Here is a 20,806-nt window from a genome sequence, read left to right as displayed (position 1 = left end):
CTGGCAATACATGTGAGGACAATGACGTTTGAACAAAAGGTCTTCACTCCTTTCCATGGTTACTGAACTGAGAGATTCTGATGAAGTAAACAAAGAATAACATAGCCTTTTGTATGGTTATTTTGTCCACTCTTCTGTGGACTTGGAGACTGATCAATAGAAGACAGAAGGGGAATGAAATGATTTTCACCAGATGAGCAAAAGAAACTTATAGCAATTAGGCACTACTGCCAATTTGCATTAAGCTTGTGAAAGCTTTCAATGTTTTTCCGAACCAAGCTATGTACAATGTGCATAATTTTACAAGCTGATGGCACATCCAGGACTTGTTACATTACTATCATTTTTCAAATAATTGAGAGTTGAATTCTCAGCCCACCATAAATTATCAATGCAGAGAAAAATGTCAGCTTAGCTCAACAGCAGTATTCTTGCCTCCATTGAGAAAGTCACATGTTCAAATCCCAGTCCAGTCTACATAATCTAAATTGGTATTTCAGGATAGTATTGAATGTGCTACATTGCCAGTTATTCTAAATGTTAAATGAATTAATCCATCGTGATGTACAAGCACCTATTTAAAGATAAAGGACTGTAGCTCCTTGCATCCTGGTTAATACTGAATACTAAATCTAAGCAGAAAAATTGGTCTGTGGGATACTGCTGTGCACAGAATGGCTGTCACGTTTAACAACAATGTGCACGCTTGAAAACCGCCTTCCCAACCCATCTGGACTATAACTGATGCCAAATCCACAACAATGTGGGATTCTTAATTGTTTTGTGAAATCGTTTAGAAAGCAACTCATTTCTAGGGCAATTCGGGATGGGCAACGAAAGTTGGTCTGTGGCCCATGTAAAAATACTTTAAAAGTAAATAGTTGGCTGTAAATTGTCTTGGGATAAACTGAAAGCGTGAAAAACACTACTCAAGCAGAAATCTTTTCTTCCTTTAAAAAAATGTGGTTTGCATTTCAGAGAAAGAAAATTCTCCAACAAACTCATGGAATATCGGGAGAACTAGCCATTTGGATACAGAACTGGCTCAAAGGTAGAAGATAGAGGGTTGTGATGGAGGGTTGTTTTTCAGACTGGAGTCCTGTGACCAGTGGAGTGCCACAAGGATCGGTGCTGGGTCCACTACTTTTCATCATTTATATAAATGATTTGGATATGAGCATAAGAGGTATAGTTAGTAAGTTTGCAGATGACACCAAAATTGGAGCTGTAGTGGACAGCGAAGGTTACCTGGGATCTTGATCAGATGGGCCAATGGGCTAAAAAGTGGCAGATGGAGTTTAGTTTAGATAAATGAGAGGAGCTGCATTTTTGGAAAGCAAATCTTAGAAGAACTTATACATTTAATGGTAAGGTGCTAGGGAGTGTTGCTGAACAAAGAGATCTTGGAGTGCAGGTTCATAGCTCCTTGAAAGTGGAGTCACAGGTAGATAGGATAGTGAAGAAAGTGTTTGGTATGCTTTCCTTTATCGGTCAGAATAATGAGTACAGGAGTTGGGAGGTCATATTGCGACTGTACAGGATATTGGTTAGGCCACTTTTGCAATACTGCGTGCAATTCTGGTCTCCTTCCTATTGGAAAGATGTTGTGAAACCTGAAAGGTTTCAGAAGAAATTTAGAAGAATGTTGCCAGGTTTGGAGGATTTGAGCTATAGGGAGAGGTTGAATAGGCTGAAGTTGTTTTCCCTGGAGCATCGGAGGCTGAAGGGTGACCTTATAGAGATTTATAAAATCATTAGGGGCATGGATAGGATAAATAGACAAAGTCTTTTCACTGGGGTCGGGGAGTCCAGAAGTAGAGGGCATAGGTTTAGGATGAGGGGAGAAATATATAAAAGAGACCTAAGGGGCAATTTTTTTCACACAGAGGGTGGTATGTATATGCAATGAGCTGCCAGAGGAAGTGATGGAGGCTAGTAACATTTAAAATTCATCTGGATTGGTACACGAATAGGAAGGGTTGGCAGGTGGAACTAGATTGGGTTAGGATATCTGGTCTGCATGGAGAAGTTGGACCGAAGGGTCTGTTTCCGTGCTGTAAATCTCTATGACTCTAAAACGTGTCATGTTATGAATTCAGTAAACAGCTTGTCACCAAACTTAGATTCTGAAACATTAGTTGGTCAGCATGGTGTGTACTCATGGACAACTGCAGGGGTAGATGATGTAAAGTGGGTCAGGAGCTAAGTTTTAGGGAGGGCATAGTGGAATCATTAATTGACTTTATATGTATGACATGAACAAAACTATTTAAGAAATAAATTATAAAATTACTTGATTGAGTTCAAAGCCAACTGTTTCAATGTTGTCAGCTCAGCTTTCAAACCTCCTATTCCCATGAAGGCCTCATAAAAGTCATACGATAAACCACGAGCCCCAAACACAGCTGGATCATCAGCACTAATGACCATGGGATGACCTTCTGCCATTAAAGCTGCAGCTGGGTGATTTTGTAGATTACTCACCAGCATAAGCACCTACAATAAAGAAACCAACGGAAAACATCAGCGCCACAGTAAATTAGGACCCGATCAGGGGCAATCAGGACAATTACAGACAACGTAATACTGCGTACCTTTGGATTAACAACAATTGCATTAAAAGTAGTACATTCAGATTTATACACTATATTTACCCTCAGAAATGTACACATTACAAAATTTAAGCAAAGTTCACAATCTGTTCAAGTAAAATACGGAAAAAAACAAGATGTAACATGGAACTTGATGACAAAATTTTAAACTCAAACACTGAATGACTTGGTCAGCTACTCCCCATCCCTAGACATGGTGAAAGCTAGTTAGATACACATAATTTGCAAGATTGTTACTTTTCAATAGTCTTTACAAATGCACTGATAATTTCACTAGGCTAAGTTTGCTGCATTTAAATACCTATTTCAATTCAGCAAGAATTTCCAAAGTTAAGTGATTAACAGAGACAAGAGGCTTATTTTACAATCATCAGTTCCTAAATGAGAAAGGTATTGTTGTTCACACAATTTGTTCCGTACATTCACTATACCATCACCTGGTTTGAGATTGGACACACTTCTAGTGCCACATCAAGCTTTTGGGACAACTGTTTTGCCGCAAGATGCTTGTTTATGCTGTAGCCATGGCCTATTCGACTTGTGTTCAACAGCAGTGCATCCAAAATGTTTTCATCTACATGTACACCTTCCCAGTCTGTAAGTTAAAACAGAAAGCATTAAAGATTTTCTACTAAAGACATATTCTTCCCCATTTGGCTATATTGAGGGTCACTGGATGAAGCAAGCTACAGATCATTCTAACACAACAGCAAAATGTTTCAAATTTCCAAAATCTGAAGCAGGAACAGTAATTGTCTGGAATGGTTATCAATCTGAAACATTAGGTCTCTTTCTTTCCATACATGCTGCCTGACCTGCTAAATGTTTCCAGTCTTATTGTGAATCAATCTTCTCTGTAAAATAGATATTTAAATGACAGAGACATTGGTCATTCAAACCTTCCCATTTCAAGGGAATGAGCTTTTCTGGATGAAACTCCAGACAGAAAAGAGACATTCCCATTGCCAGAAAGCCATACTATGAGTGGTTCAACTTCCAGACAGTGTGAAGATCCATGGCGAATAGTAACCTGCAAGGGTGCAAACTCTAGCACAAATCATTATTCAATTTAAAAATGGCTAAAACATGATATAGAAGGAACATATTGCATTAATTTGATTTAGAAATTTTAAAAAATTGTGTGTATTACCAGTTTCCCCTGCATGAAAAAAGTATGGCAGCTTAACTCCAAGTTTTGCCGGAATTAATAGCTCATTTCTGAAATACCATAGTGGGTGCCCAGCGTCCTCATGGCCAACCTGTAAGAAGTTAACACAACCTTCTTTCACATTTGTTTTAAGATTTCCAAGATACTGCCCACACAAAAGACATTTGCAACAGCAAGAATATAAGTCCATTAATGAAACACAAAGGGGCAAGACAAAAACGGTCTAAAAATGTAAAAAATGTATTTTTTTAATATATAAGACAGTACAATGTATTCAAGTATCATTGTTAGCAAGTGCAAGCCAAACTAGATGCAAGTCATAGAGTCACAGAGATGTACAGCACGGAAACAGACCCTTCAGTCCAACCAGTCCATGCCAACCTGATATCCCAACCCAATCTAGTCCCACCTGCCAGCACCCGGCCCATGTCTCTCTGAACTCTTCCTACTCATATACCCATCCAGATGCCTTTTAAATGCTGCAATTGTACTAGCCTCCACCACTTCCTCTGGCAGCTCATTCCATGTACATATTACCCTCTGTGTGAAAAAGCTGCCCCTTAGATCACTTTTATATTTTTCCCCTCTCACCATAAACAATGCCCTCTATTTCTGGACCCCCACCCCATCCCAGGGAAAAGACTTTGTCTATTTATCCTATCGATGCCCCTCATAAATTTCATAAACCTCTAGAAGATCACCCATCAGCCCCCAACACTCCAGGGAAAACATTTCCAGCTTATTCAACCTCTCCCTATAGCTCAAATCCTCCAACCCTGGCAAACATCCTTGTAAAATCCTTTCTGAATCCTTTCAAGTTTCACAATATCCTTCTGAAAGGAAGGAGACCAGAACTGCATGCAATATTCCAAAAGTGGCCTAACCAACATCCTGTACAGCTGAACTCCTGTACTCAGTACTCTGATCAATAAGGGAAAACATACCAAACACCTTCTTCACTATCCTATCTATCAGTGACTACACTTTCAAGGAGATATGAATCTGCTCTCCAAGGTGTTTTTGTTCAGCAACACTCCTTCGAACCTTACCATGAAGCTTATAAGTTCTGCTAAGATCTGCTTTCCCAAAATACAGCACCTCGCATTTATCTCCATTAAACTCCATGTGCCATTCCTCAGCCCATTGACCCATCTGATCAAGATCCCATTGTAATCTGAGGTAACCTGCTTTGCTGTCCACTACACCTCCAATTTTGGTGTCATCTGCAAACTTACTAACTAAACCATTTATGCCATATCCAAATCATTTATATAAATGATGAAAAGTAGTGGACCCAGCACCAATCCTTGTGGCACTCCACTGATCACAGGCCTCCAATCTAAAAAAAAAACAACCCTCCACCATCACCCTCTGTCTTCCATCTTCGAGCCAGTTGTGTATCCAAATGGCTAATTCTCCCTGTATTCCATGGCATCTGACCTTGCTAACTAATCTCCCATGGAAACCTTGTCGAACGCCATACTGAGGTCCATATAAATCACATCCACCGCTTTGCCTTCATCAACCCTCTTTGTTACTTCCTCAAAAAACTCAATCTGGTTTGTGAGACATGATTTCCCATGCACAAAGCCATGTTGACTGTCCGTAATCAGTCCTTGCCTTTCCAAATACATTTACATCCTGTCCCTCATGATTCCCTCCCACAACTTGCCCACCACCGACATCAGGCTCACTGGTCTATAGTTCCATGGTTTGTCCTACCATCCTTTTTAAACAGTGGCATCACATTAGCCAACCTCCAGTCTTCCGACATCTCACCTCTGACTATTGATGGTATAAATATCTCAGCAAGAGGCCCAATCATTTCCCTAGCTTCCCACAACATTCGAGAGTACACCTGATCAGGTCCTGGGGATTTATCCTCTTTTGTGCATTTCAAGACATCCAGCACTTCCACCTCTGTAATATGGACATTTTTCAAAATGTCACCATCTATTTCCCTACGTTCAAAATCTTCCATGTCCTTTTCCACAGTAAACACTGATGCAAAATACTAATTTAGTATCCCCCCCATCTCCTGCGACTCCACACAAAGGCCATCTCACTGATCTTTGAGGGTCTGTATGCGCTCCCTAGTTACCCTTTGGTCCTTAAATCTATTTATAAAAACCCTTTGGATTCTCCTTAACTCTATTTGCCAAAGCTTCCTTACGTCCCTTTTTGCCCTCCTGATTTCCCTCTTAGGTATACTTCTATTGCCTTTATACTCTCAGGATTCATTTGATCTATCCTGACATATGCTTCCATCTTTTTCTTAACCAAACCCTCAATATCTCTAGTTATCCAGCATTCCCTACATCTACCAGCCTTTCCTTTCATCTTAACTGGGATATACTTTCTCTGGACTCTCGTTAGCTCATTTCTTAAAACATCCAAATTTCCAGCTGTCCCTTTACCTGCGAACATCTGCCCCCAAACAGCTTTTGAAAATTCTTGCCTAATACCATCAAAATTGACCTTCCTCCAATTTAGAACTTCAACTTTTAGATCTGGTCTATCCTTTTCCATCACTATCTTAAAACTAATAGAATTATAGTTGCTGGCCTCAAAGTGCTCCCCCACCGACACCACAGTCACCTGCCCTACCTTATTTTCCAAGAGTAGGTCAAATTTTGCACCTTCTCTAGTAGGTACATCCACAGACTGAATCAGAAAATTTTCTTGCACACGCTTAAATTCTTCTCCATCTAAATCCTTAACACAAAGCAATCCCAGTCTATGTTTGGAAAGTTAAAATGCCCTATCATAATCACCCTATTATTCTTACAGATAACTGCGATCTCCTTACAAATTTGTTCTCAATTTTTCTCTGACTATTAGGGTGTCTATAATACAACCCCAATAAGGTGATCATCCCTTTCTTATTTCTCAGTTCAACCCAAATAGCTTCCCTGGATGTACTTCCAGGAATATTCTCCCTTAGTACAGCTGTAATGTTATCACTTATCAAAAAATGCCACTCCCCATCTTCTCTTACCTCCCTTTCTTTCCTTCCTGGAGCTATTGTATCCTGGAACATTAAGCTGCCAGTATTGTCCATCACTGAGTCACCTTCAATAGTTGATCCAATAAATTAATTTATTATTGATTGCAGAAATGATCCAATTTTAACCCTAGATTTTTCTGACATGGGAGCTGTTCTCAGTTGACACTTCCCAATCTAGTTTCATATCGCATCAAATGTTACATTTACAAACTGCTATTGATTCCCTGATGGCAGAGTTTGGTGACACCAGAGCTTTAGGATAACTGCATATATGTGCTCACATGGCAATGTGCATGCACACAGTTCTGGTCCTGTATGTATGCAATGCCAACTTTTGCAAATGTGCACAGAAATGGTGTAAATTTGAATTGGGAATCAAATGGGGCCAGAAGGAAGACACAGACATTGCCCATGTTAACAAACTCGCCAAATAAGCTCAAGTTCTGGAAGACTGGACAAGATTACTAGATTGCATACCGGACAGATTCAGTTTACCGCTAACTCTAAATGATTTCCATTTTGGGCAGTGGACTGCAACTGGGCATGATACAGAGGAACCAATCACCACCACAGACAGAGGTATCTGATACCTGCCAATCCATTATGACCATCGCAGCAACTCTCCAATGCACTGGCATTCTATTGCCTGGCACAGATAGGCATTGCAGAGCACAGCAGTAACTAGAACTGAGAAGTCTGCAGCAGGTATAATTTACATGCACAGATAAAGACACAGCTCACAGAACGTACCAGACAACATCTCAGGACTGCTTCTTTGCTCCTATCTGCATGTTTGCACTATCCATGCCTCGTCTTGCTATGTTATGCTTCTTCCTGTGCTGGTTTCTCATTTGGAGCTATCACTTCCATTCTAAGGGCCTTTTCAGCACAGGCACATAGAACAGCTGCTTGCCATTCTGGTCAGAATGGGATTGCCTTTGATGCAGGAGGAAGCAGACATCTTTTGTCTGGCACACCAAGATAGCAATCTAATTCCTACAGCATTTAAAAGGCATCTGGATGGGTATATGAATAGGAAGGGTTTACATGGATATGGGTTAAGTGCTGGCAAATGGGACTAGGTTAATTTAGGATATCAAGTTGGACTGAAGAGTCTGTTTCCATCTGTACATCTCTATGACTTTATGTCCTGGCTGCCTGTGCTGCAAACACACTGCACGTGCATTCAACCAAACAGAAATGGCAAAGAATGGTATGGGCTCATCCTAAGTCAAATTGAGAGAGCTGTTGCTGTCTGTTTTGGGGATGCTGCTACTGTCAGTCACAGGCACAATCACGCTTTGTCACTGATCACTGCTATCTGTTCAGGATGCTTAAGATCAGGGGATCTATCCCAGTGCAGTCTAGGGACTGGATCACAGTCTTTCCTGTCAGGCCAGCATCAGCAGGCAGCAGAATCACTTGTCATCAGTTGGAGAGTAGTAAACACAGGATCTGCTCAGTCTGCTCAGGATCTGCTCAGTCTCAGAGTAGATCATCAGACTTGATCAGAAGTCAAGGCTGAACACAGTACTGTAACACTGTTCATCGATACTTCGAAAGGAGTTTTGTTGGGAAGACTAAGTTTTGGGGATTGTGGAGGGATCAATGATAGAAAGGGTAGGAGTGTCAAGGCTGGAGGGAAAGCAGAGATATTTATAGCTATGGGGTTAAGGATGGTGATGGGGCAAATCTCAAGTCAAATATGGGGAATCTGGGACAACATCAAGGGCATACAGGAAAGCGGGGAGGGAGGCTATTGACTTTGACAGCCGCTATTGTCTCTAACAACCACCATTGTCTCCAAAGGGGGACCATACAAGAACAAGATACTAATCAACATGATTTAATGCCGGGATTCAGGGAGCAGGGAGGATAGCTGTACACAAAGTTTAATGCGATAGGTCTCCACACTAAAGGGATGGATCGAAATGGGTTGCCAGGGCAGCATGAGGTAATGGGGAACTGCAAGTTATGGGGAGGGATATCTGACAATCCAGTAAAATTGGAGTCAGGCATTTCCTTTTTCTATTGGCAAAATATTTCCAGAAACAGCTGGAAAATTGCCTGGGTTTGAGGGTGCTTGTGGGTCAAAAAGGAAATTACATACAATCCATTGGCTTTTGAACATTGAACCTAAACATATGAAAAATACTGAAGTTATCAGCAATAATAGTTGTGGTAGTAGTAAGAAATCGGCATACTGTTGCATGATGGGATAAATTACCAAAGTAAAAGCTATCCTGGCTCTCATTCTCTCGCTTTAATGGGAAAATATTGCTGGAGATAAAGACCAAGGTTGTGTAATTATAATTTGATGAAATATAGGGAGGATATCATAGGCTCATTAGTAGGCATTCTTCCTGAGCTCATTAGCTTTTCTGACCTTGAGCAACAAGGTGATAGTTGCAATGTGCTTATCTTTGTCTTGAATTACTGTGAAGTGCAGATTGTAAGCAAAGTTGTTTGTATCATTGTATAAATGTAGGCTAACTGTTCAGCTTGGGAGAGTGCTGTTAGACAGTGGAGACTATCTCAGCCTCTCTGTGAACTCACTAAAAATAAAGCTTCTTGAAACAAGACTTGAACTCTCAGACCAAGTAATTTCCTTGATAATAGTATATAAAACCAATATTAGCACAACCTCCAACCCATATAAGCCATACAAGTTTGAACTCTCCTCTGTTATGCAAGTGTCACCATTGTGTGTATTGAATGCAATGCCAAATTCAACATTTAATATGGGTTTACACTTGGAAGGTAGGTATTCTGCTGCATGCAGCCCAGTCACACTGGCATGTGGTGGTCACTCAGCCAGACGCAGAATGTGAATGTTCAATACAATGTTGTTGATGCTCAAATGCCTCACTGTGCGTTGAGGAGTGCTGAGCCCTCATCTGCAAGGTTCACCACTGATGACTGTTCCGAAATTTAAGAAACTCTTTTGTTCCTTTGTGTCAGGCATTGGTCCTTTCCACAAAGTGTGATGGACCCTGCTGCTGACAGCATGTGTCACTGTGGTTACCTACCTTAGAAATTAAAGATAGATGCAGGACAATGAGAACTGATGGCAACCCCCAACAGATGAAGCAGCCTGGCACAGAGAAGTGTCATAATCATGAAGTGCTTCGAGGGGTTGGTCATGGTCACATTAACTCTCGCCTCCTAGCCTGCCTCGATCCTCTGCAGTTTGCCTACCGATGAAATAGGTCCAGAGCAAATGCCATTTCCCAAGCCCTACACTCATCCCTGGAACATCTGGATGACAAGGATACCTACATCAGACTCCTATTCATGGACTACAGCTCTGCCTTCAACAGCATAATCACCTCCAAACAAATCTCAAAACTCCAAAACTCCGTCCGCTGCAACTGAGTCTTCAGATGCCTGACGCACAGACTGCAATCAGTGAAAATAGACAATTGCATCTTCTCCATGATAACCCTCAACAGTGGAGCACCCACCAAGGATGCATTCTCTGCACCCCCAAGACTGTGAAGCCAAATTTTGAAAAAATGTCATCTACATGTTTGTTGATTACACCACTGAGGTAACACGGATATCAAACAATGAGTCAGAACACAAAAAGGAGATAGAAGGCTTGGTGTCTTGCAATAACAACCTCTCTCTCATTGTCAACAAAACAAAACAAAAACTGATCATTGACTTCAGGAAGAAAGGAGGATGACACACTCCCATCTACACCAACAGAGCTGAGGTGGAGAGAGTCGAGAGCATCAGGTTCTTAGGAGTGATGATAACCGACAATCTGTCCTCGCCTTCCGACGTAGATGCAATAGTCAAGGCAGCACAACGTTTCTTCTTCTTGAGGCAGCTGAGGAAATTCGGCAAGTCCACAAGGACCCTCAGCAACCTTTACAGATGCACCAGAGAAAGCATTCTGTTTGGGTGCATAATGGCCTGGTATGCCCCAGCTGCTCTATCCAGGACCAGAAGGAAACTACAGAAGGTTGTGTGCACAGCCCAGACCATCATAGAAGCCAACCTCCCAGCCACAGACTCCACCTACACTTCTCGTTGCTGCGGAAAGGCTGCCAACATCCTCAAAGATCCCTTCTACCCTAGTACTGCTCTCCTATAATCTCTTCTGTCAGGCAGAAGATACAGAAGCTTAAACGCATGCAAAAACAAGTTTAAGTACAGCTTCTTCCTTGCCATTATTCGAGTGCTGAAGGACTCTCTAACTTCAAAATGTCGATCTTGCTAATGTTGAGCTTGCTTTGTGTATCTCCTGTGCAGTTGTAACCTGTATGCCTCGCTTTGTCTAAGCATCCTATGATCTAGGTGGCCTTGTTTGCTATGATCTGCCTGTACCACTCACAAAACAAAGCTTTTCACTGCATTTAGGTAATGTGACTACAATAAATCAAATAAAATAAAATCTCAGGATGCTTGGGTGTGCAGATAATCGACCATTTTCCAACACAGACTTAATTTCCTGCACACAAGTGAGGCACAATGGTGCACAGACTTCATATGTCCCAGGACACTGCAGTAAAATGTGCAGGAGGTTGGGGTAGGACTGGAGAGTTGTTACCTTTTCTGATCATGATGATAAAATCTGGCCAGGACAGCGACTTTCAGTCTTTGGTGGCTTCATTTTTATTCCCATTTGCATGCTGTAAATAAAACTCTCATTTTTGTTGTAATTGTCTGATTGCTTGCCTGTAATTGATGTTCTCCTACTGGATAATGACAAGAATGTGGCCAGATGGTTAGACATTGAATAGGACAAGAGAATGGGGTTGTATGTGCAAGGGATTGTTAGCCATGCTGGCTATATGGACAGTGTAACCTTGTGTTAGTTACTCCACGACATTACCAGTGAGTGGCAAAGCTGAATTGTCAAAGCTTCTCCAGGTCAAAGGTAACCTTTCAAAGATGACACAGTGTAAGGGATGCCTTAAGGCAATGCACAATAGGTGCAGTAGGAGGCCATTCTGCCCTTCGAGCCTGCACCACCATTCAATATGATCGTGGCTGATCATCCTTAATCAGTATCCTGTTCCTGCCTTATCTCCATAACCCTTGATTCCAGATATCAACTGAGTGGCAGTTTGCTGGGGAAATGGCATATAGTAAGATGGGGCAGAAATCCGATGTGAGACTTTTCCTGAGTAACTATTCACTGAACTTAGGAGAGTGGTGATGTAGTGGTACTATCAATACACTAGCCATCCAGAGCCCCAGGCCAATGCTATGGGATTCCAATCCTACCACAGATGGTAAAATTACAATCCAAATCTGGGACAAAACCAAATAACCACTGTCGACTGATATCCTTGAAGGAAGGAAATCAGCTGTCCTTACTTGGTCTAGCCAACACATGACCACAAGCAATGTGGTCGACTCTTAATGGTCAATTAGAGGTGGTACTAAATGTTTGTCTAATCAACAATGCACATATCCTGTGTATGAATTTTTAAAAAGCCACTGCCGAACTCTTAGATTTGGATGTATACTTCTGGAGGATAACAGGCGCATGTGGATTTGCTGAGCAGAATCTCCAATTCCTTCAAATCTGCTTTGATGGAGATTCTGCAACATCCCCATGTCCAGCATATGGTCAGATAATCATTTCTGAGACATTAGACAATCCAGGCCACTGTCAGGATAATATAGGCTAATGAAACTGTGACAGCACCTCCTAAAGCAGACTATTCTTAAAAAAGGATTATTTAAAACTGTTAAGCTCCAATGTTCAGAGGGAAGTGGCAATACACATACAAGGAAGCATGCAGGAACAGGAGGCAAGTAGAAAGACAAACGTGTAAGAAATATAGGTCTTCATATATTTTTCCTTGTACTACACATTTTACACATTGCATTTTATAAATACTTCTTTGGACTTTTGGCTCGGTTTGCTGTCACTTGAACATCAGAGGGTGTGGTGTGATGAGATACGAAGCTTGTAATATTATGAGAGATAATGGATAGTGGGAGTCTTTTTCAACACAATAGAAATATCAATTTCATGGGGACATAGGTGATTTGATTAAAGGGGGAAATTTAAAAAAAAGACGTGAGAGGGTAAGTGCATGGAATGCACTGCCAGAGGAGGTGGTAGAAGCAGATACAATAACAACATTTAAGAGGTATCTTGACAGATACCGGAACAGGCAGGGAATACAGGGATATGAACTGCATAGAAACAAAAGGTTTTTAATTGAGAAAGATGTCATGTGATTTGTAAAAAGATTTCAAAAACATACTTTATTCATAAAAAAATGCATCATATATTCATTGTCACAACAGTAGTTCGGTTCTGTGCAGTTGGACATCAAGTAAATAAAGAGCTGAAAATGTGTTGCTGGAAAAGCCCAGCAGGTCAGGCAGCATCCAAGGAGCAGGAGAATCAACGTTTCGGGCATGAGCCCTTCTTCAGGAATGAGGAAGGTGTGCCAAGCAGGCTAAGATAAAAGGTAGTGAGGAGGGACTGGGGGAAGGGGTGTTGGAAATGCGATAGATGGAAGGAGGTAAAGGTGAGGGTGATAGGCTGGAGTGGGGGCGGAGAGGTCAGGAAGAAGATTGCAGGTTAGGAAGGTGGTGCTGAGTTCAAGGGTTGGGACTGAGACAAGGTGGGGGGAGGGGAAATGAGGAAACTGGAGAAATCTGAGCATCCCTTGTGGTTGGAGGGTTCCTAGGCGGAAGATGAGGCGCTTTTCCTCCAGCCGTCATGTTGCTATGGTCTGGCGATGGAGGAGTCCAAGGATCTGCATGTCCTTGGTGGAGTGGGAGGGGGAGTTGAAGTGTCGAGCCACGGGGTGGTTGGGTTGGTTGGTCCAGGTGTCCCAGAGGTGTTCTCTGAAACATTCCGCAAGTAAGTGGCCTGTCTCCTCAATATGCAGGAGGCCACATCAGGTGCAGCGGATACGGTAAATGATGTGTGTGGAGGTGCAGGTGAATTTGTGGCGGATATGGAAGGATCCCTTGGGACCTTGGAGGGAAGTAAGGGGGGAGGTGTGGGCCTAAGGTTTGCATTTCTTGCCGTTGCATGGGAAGGTGCTGGGAGTGGAGGTTGGGTTGGTGGGAGCGTGTGGACCTGACGAGGAAGTCACTGAAGGAGTGGTCTTTTCAGAACGCTGATAGGGGAGGGGAGGGAAATATATCCCTGGTGGTGGGGTCCATTTGGAGGTGGCAGAAATGATGACGGATGGTACGATTTATATGGAGGTTGGTGGGGTGGTAGGTGAAGACCAGTGGGGTTCTGTTCTGGTGGCGATTGGAGGGGCGAGGTTCAAGGTCGGAGGAGCAGGAAGTGGAGGAGATGCAGTGGAGAGCACCGTCGATCCTGGTGGCGATTGGAGGGGCGGGGCTCAAGGGTGGAGGAGCGAGTAAATAAACCAAACATTGAACTTTGACTATCCAAAAAACCAATGACCTCTCTTAAGGTGTTATTTGTTAGCACAGGCTTGATGGACCAAAGTGACTGTTTCTATGTTGCAGTGCTCTTTATTGTTCTTTATAAACAAGGAAGTGGAACTGCTGGTATGTGAAGAGCTATTTTCATTGATTAATTGTAATTAATTTGCATTGATTAGGTGTAAATAGAGGAGATCACGTGATCACATAGGAGCCACAATGGGTAAGAAGTTAGAACAATTTAGAATGCTTACAATTTAAAATGATTCAGACTGTCTGGGAATGTACAATCTAACAATGGGTAAAGGAGGATTTGAAATAATTAAGCTGTTTGCATATTTTCACTTGTATTACCATTGCAGTTGTATTATCAAACTTGTTACCATGAAACAGTTGAGGCTCCAAACCGTCTGCATGCTTAGATTTTTTAAAACTGCAATTCAGGATGTACTATTGATTGCATATTGATGGTCTGTTAATGCAACTGTGAATACTGTATTGACCATATTGATTGTGTTACAAATAGTACAAATGAATTGCTTTCACCAAATGCAGCAGGAGAAATCTTGGGATACGAAAGCTACAGATAGATAACAACGCCTGTCCGAAAGGGTCCAAATTCAGTACAAATTACTGAATGGCACATTAAAGCATGGAGCAGCCACTGCTGAGGTACAATATGGAAAGGTCACTGTCTAAGGACTTTCAGTCATAGTACATTGAGTGTCTGGAAACTGTCGGCTTGTTACTCTCAAAATTTGTGCAAGAAAAATATCGTACATTTTTGGAAAATCAAAGAAAGAAATGAAAGAAAGAAGTCAGATTGTCTATAATAGGTGTCAAATCAAATTGTTGTCCAAGTTTCCCCTTAAGAGCAAAGGTTATGTTGACTCAAAGTATCAACTGGCTGTTTAAGTTAAGTGCCATTACATAATAAATTCTCTTAATTTATTACACCGAAACTACTGTTTTCCAATTTTTTTGTCTGGTCAAGAAACTAGCAGAATCTTAAAATTTGAACTTATTGTCCAGATATTAGAGTACAAAAATAAAGCCTTGCTACTGTTTAAAAACACTTAGACTACAGATTGAATGCAGCGTGAGGTTCTGGTACAACTTTAGAATCAAAGAATCCCTCCAGTGTGGAAGTCGGCCATTCAGCCTATTAAGTCCATATCAATCTTCCGAAGAGCATTACACCCAGACCCACGTCCTTACCCTATCGCTGTAAAGCTGCATTTTCCATGGCTAATCCACTGAGCCTGCACATCCCCGGACACTAAGGGTAAAGGAGAGAATATAGGAAGCTAGGCAGGAATTTTAAGAAGTAGGTCCCCAATTGTAGTTCTAGTTGGATGACTCTCAATGCCACGAGCTGAGGGTAGCAATAGGAGGATAGAACAAATAAATGCATGGCTGAGGAGCGGGTGCAAAGGAGAAGGATTTACATTTTTCGATCATTGGAATCTCTTCTGGAGTAGAAGTGACCTGCATAAGAAAAATGGATTGCAGGACTAATATATTAATAGAAAGATTTGCTAAAGCTGCTTGGGAGGATTTAAAGTAGTCAGGGGAGGCGGAGAGAAGAGGAGAATGCAGGGAAGAACCAGGGAGATAGTGAGGAATGTCATCAGCCTGAAACTGGCACAATTGGGGAAAAGGACTCAGTCAAACAGACGAGGCCGGCAGGAACAATGTAGAGAACAAGATAAGACTGATAAACAAACTCCATCAACAGACACATCGACCTGGACCCAATATACCAATCACTACAGCGGACAGCTGAAACTGACACCCGGAAGTAACAAGGACAGACCACTATAAATGCCAGAAGAAACATCAAAGAAGCGCTTCGCAGGAGGCTCCAGAGCACTGATGATGTCTCCTAGCCAGGGGACGAAACGTTTGCAACAAAAACTTCCAGCTCGGCGAACAGAACCACTACAACAAGCACCCGAGCTACAAATCTTCGCACAAACTTTGAATAAGACTGATAAAGTAGTGTGGTGCTAGAAAAGCACAGCAGGTCAGGCAACATCCAAGGAGCAAGCAAATCAATGTTTTGGGCATAAGCCCTTCATCAGAGCTTATTCTTGATAAAGGGCTTATGCCCAAAATTTTGATTTTCCAGCTCCGCGAATGCTGCCTGACCTGCTGTACATTTCCAGCACCACACTTGACTCTCATCTCCAGTATCTGCAGTACTCAGTTTCTCCCAGGACCGATAACTTAAACAGTTATTAATTCCAATGCAAGTGGCCCAACAGAAAAGGCTGATGAACTCGGCATGGTTAGGAACATCGAACTGAGATATCAAAGTAATTACACAGCTGTGGGATGGACAGGACTGGCAACTTAATGTTTCAGGGATTAGATCCTATAGGGAGGATCAAAAGGAGGCAAGAGAGATGGGGATGACATTTTTGGTCAAAGACAACATTACAGCTGTAAAAATGGAGGATATTCCTGGGAATATGTCCAGGGAAGTTCTTTGGGTGGAACTGACAAATAAGGAAGGGACTGTACTATAGATCCTTCAATTGGCAGCAGGGAATTGAGAAACAAATTTGTAAAGAGAACTCAGTTATGTGTAAGAATAATAGAATGGTCATGGTAGGGGATTTTAGCTTTCCAAACATAGACAGAGACTGGCACAGTGTTAAGGGCTTGAATGGAGAGAGTATGTGGACGCACCTACTAGGGAAGGTGTAAAACTTGACCTAGTCTTGGGAAATAAGACAGGGCAGGTGATGGAGGTGTCAGTGGGGCCAGCGACTATAATTCTATTAGATTTAAAATACTGATTCAAAAGATAGACTGGATCTAAAAGTTAAAGCACTAAATTGGAGGAAGGCAAAATGAAGGCATTAGGCAAGACCTTTCAAAAGTTGATGGGGGTGGATGGTGGATGTTTGTAAGTAAAAAAGGACAGCTGGAAAGTGGGGACCTTCAAAAATGATGAAGGGCTTATGCCCGAAACGTCGAATTTCCTATTCCTTGGATGCTGCCTAACCTGCTGTGCTTTAACCAGCAACACATTTTCAGCTGTGATTCCTGATGAAGGGCTTATGCCCGAAATGTCGAATTTCCTATTCCTTGGATGCTGCCTAACCTGCTGTGCTTTAACCAGCAACACATTTTCACCTTCAAAAATGAAATGAGATTCCAGAGATAGTATGCTCCTGTTCGGGTGAAGGGCAAGACTGGTAGGTTTAGGGAATGCTGGATGACTAGAAAAATTGAGGGTTTGGTCAAGGATAAGAAGGAAGCATATGTCAGGTATGGACAGCAGAAATCAAGTGATTTCCTATAAAGGCAGTGGAGAATACTTAAGAGGAAAATAAGGAGGGTAAAAAGAGGACATGTGATAGCTTTGAAGGGTTATGGAGAATCCAAAGGGATCTTATAAATACATTAAGGACAAAAGGATAACTAAAGAGAGAATAGAACTCCTTAAAGATCTTTGCTGAACAAAGAGACCTCTAAGTACATGTATGGAACTGCAGGAGACAGGAGAGATACTAAACGAGTATTTGCATCAGTGGCTGCCATTGAGAAAGACATGGATGTTAGAGAACATGGGGAAATAAATAGCGACACCTTGAAATATGTCCATATTACAAAGATGGTGGTGCTGGATGTCTTAAAATGCACAAAAGAGCATAAATCCCCAAGACCGATCAGGTGTACCCATGAACTCCATGGGAAGCAACGGAAGTGCTTGCTGGGTCCCTTGCTGAGATACTTGTTTTAGTGATAGTCACAGGTGAAGTGTGAGAAGACTGGAGGTTGGCTAACATGGTGGGAGGGAAAAGCCAGGGAACTACAGACCAGTGAGCCTGACTTTGATAATGGGCAAACTGTTAGAGGGAATCCTGAGGGACAGGATTTACATTTATTTGGAAGGGCAAAGACTGATTAAGGATAAGCAACCTGGCTTTGTGAGTGGGAAATTGTGTCTCATGAACTTGATTAAGTTTTTGATGAAGTAACAAAGAGGATTGATGAGGATAGAGTAGGGGATATGATCTATATGGACTTCAGTTAAGCGTTCAACAAGGTTCCTCATCGTAGACTGGTTAGCAAGGTTAGATCACAAGGAATAGAGGGAGGACTAGCCATTTAGCTACAGAACTGGTTCAAAGGTAGAATACAGGAGGTGGTGGTGAGGGTTGCTTTTCAGACTGGAGGCCGGTGACCAGTGGTGTGCCACAAGGATCGGTGCTAAGTCCACTACTTTTCGTCAATTATATAAATGATTTGGATGTGAACAAAGTAGGTTAGTATGTTTGCAGCTGACACCAAAATTGGTGGTGTAGTGGCAGCGAAGGTTACCTCTGAGTGCATCGAAATCTTGATAAGATGGGCCAATGAGTAGTAGATGGAGTTTAATTTAGATAAATTTGAGGTCCTGCGTTTTGGAAAGGCAAATTGTAAAGTCCTGGGGAGTGTTGCTGAACAAAGAGACCTTGGAGAGTAAGTTTAATAGTTTCTTAAAAGTGGCATTGCAGGTAGGTAGGTAGGTAGGAAGGCAGCATTCGGTATCTTTGCCTTTATTGGTCGGACCACTGGGTACAGGAGTTGGTAGTTTATGTCGCGGCTGCACAGGACATGGGTTAGGCCACTTTTGGAATACTATTTGCAATTCTGGTCTCCCACAAGGATACTGATAGGGTTGGAGGGTTAGAGCTCTAGGGAAAAGGCTAAATAGTTTCGGGCAATTTTCCCTGGAGCATCACAGACATATGTTTAAAGTGAGGGGGGAATGATTTAAAAGGAATCTAAGGGGCAACCCTTTCACACAGAGGGTAAAAGGTGATGGCATGAGCTGCCAGAGAAAGGAAATTACAAAATTTAAAAGGCATCAAGATGTACATATGAATAGGAAGGGTTTAGAAGGATATGGCCCACACGCTGGCAAATGGGACTAGATTTATTTTGGATATCTAGATTAGTGATGCTGGAAAAGCACAGCAGGTCAGGCAGCATCCAAGGAGCAGGAAAATCGACATTCCGTGCAAAAGCCCTTCATCAGGACTGAAGGAAGGGAGCCTCCAGGGTGGAGAGATAAATGGGAGGGGGTTGGGGGTGGGGAGAAGGTGGCAAAGAGTACAATAGGTAGATGGGGGTGGGGATGAAGGTGATAGGTCAGAGAGGAGGGTGGGGGGAGGTAGCAAAGAGTACAATGAGTGGATGGGCATAGGATAAGGTGATAGGTCAGAGCGGAGGTTGGAGCGGATAGATGGGAAGGAAGATTAACAGGTAGGACAAGTCATGAGGATGATGCTGAGCTGGAAGGTTGAAACTGGGGTAAAGTAGGGGGAGGGAAAATGAGGAAATGGTGAAGTCCACATTGATGCCCTGGGGTTGAAGTATTCCGAGACGGAAGATGAGGCATTCTTCCTCCAGGCATTGGGTGGTGAGGGAGTGGCAGTGGAGGAGGGCCAGGACCTCCATGTCCTTCGCAGAGTGGGAGAGGAGTTGAAATGTCGGGCCACAGGGCAGTGGGATTGATTGGTGCGGGTGTCCCAGAGATGGTCCCTAAAGTGCTCTGCAAGAAGGCATCCAGTCTCCCCAATGTAGAGGAGACTGCATCGGGAGCAACGGATATAATATATGACATTGGTGGATGTGCAGGTGAAACTCTGGTGGATGTGGAAGGCTCCTTTGGGGCCTTGGATGGAGGTGAGGGAGGAGATGTGGGTGCAGGTTTTGCAATTCCGGCAGTGGCAGGGGAAGGTGCCAAGAAGGGAGGGTGGGTTGTTGGGGGCGGGGGGGGGGGGGGTGGACCTGACCAGGCAATCATGGAGGGAACAGTCTTTGCGGAATGCGGTGGGGTGAGAAATATATCCCTGGTGGTGGGGTCCAATTAAAGGTGGCAGAAATGGCGGTGGACGATGCGGTCTATGCGAAGGTTGGTAGGGTGGAAGGTGAGGACCGGGGGGTGGGGGGGCTTGGGTTCTATCCTTCTTACAGTTGGAGGGGTAGGGTTTGAGGGAGGAGGTGCGGGATGTGGATGAAATGCATTGGAAGGCATCTTCAACCACGTGGGAAGGAAAATTGCGGTTTTAAAGAAGGAGGTTTGCTGTGTTCTGTGGTGGAACTGGTCCTCCTGAGAGCAGATTGGGTCCAGATCAATGTGCTTATTGATTGAATCTGTGATTGATTGAATAAGCACATCAATCTGGACCCAATATACTGACCACTGTAACGGACAGCTGGAACTGTCAACCGGAAGCGGCAGATTCAAACCACTACAATTGCCGGAGGAAAGATCACAGGAGGCTCCCAAGCACTGAGGATGTCACCTAGACAGGGGACGAAACATCTGCAACACAAATTCCCAGCTCGCCATCAGAACCACAACAACGGGATAGCATTTTTGCAGGAAGTAGAGTGGGATGAGGTACACCTCGTCCTGTGTGTTTTCCTTTGGGTGCTCCAGTTTCCTCCCAAAGATAGTAATCTGAGTGGAGAATTGAACCTACGCCCCTGGCACTATGAGGCAGCAGTGCTAACCACTGTGCCACCATACTGCCCAGTTAGACAGATTTTTTTTGTGTTTTGTATTTAGAAGGGGAGCCAGGTTTCAGTTTAAGTTTTAGGTTTGTGGGTTTGGTGATAGGAGTTCTGAAG

At 42.8% G+C, this 20,806-nt stretch overlaps 1 protein-coding gene across 1 annotated transcript in view; it reads right to left on the bottom strand.

Moving 5' to 3' along the window:
* The window catches only part of ada2a (adenosine deaminase 2a), a 65,220-nt gene that overhangs the window by 3,661 nt on the left and 40,753 nt on the right, over positions 1-20,806 (bottom strand). Inside the window, exons 6-8 of the mRNA XM_060839843.1 lie at positions 3,763-3,871; positions 3,050-3,207; positions 2,294-2,496 (exon numbers count right to left, since the gene is read on the bottom strand). Coding sequence (XP_060695826.1) covers positions 2,294-2,496; positions 3,050-3,207; positions 3,763-3,871 — 470 coding nt within the window. The remainder of the gene's footprint in view (positions 1-2,293; positions 2,497-3,049; positions 3,208-3,762; positions 3,872-20,806) is intronic.

This window comes from Hemiscyllium ocellatum, chromosome 19, assembly GCF_020745735.1.
Source record: "Hemiscyllium ocellatum isolate sHemOce1 chromosome 19, sHemOce1.pat.X.cur, whole genome shotgun sequence".
Lineage (NCBI taxonomy): Eukaryota > Metazoa > Chordata > Chondrichthyes > Orectolobiformes > Hemiscylliidae > Hemiscyllium > Hemiscyllium ocellatum.
Note: the sequence above shows the minus strand (reverse complement) of the source record. Positions and strands in the feature narration are given on the sequence as shown.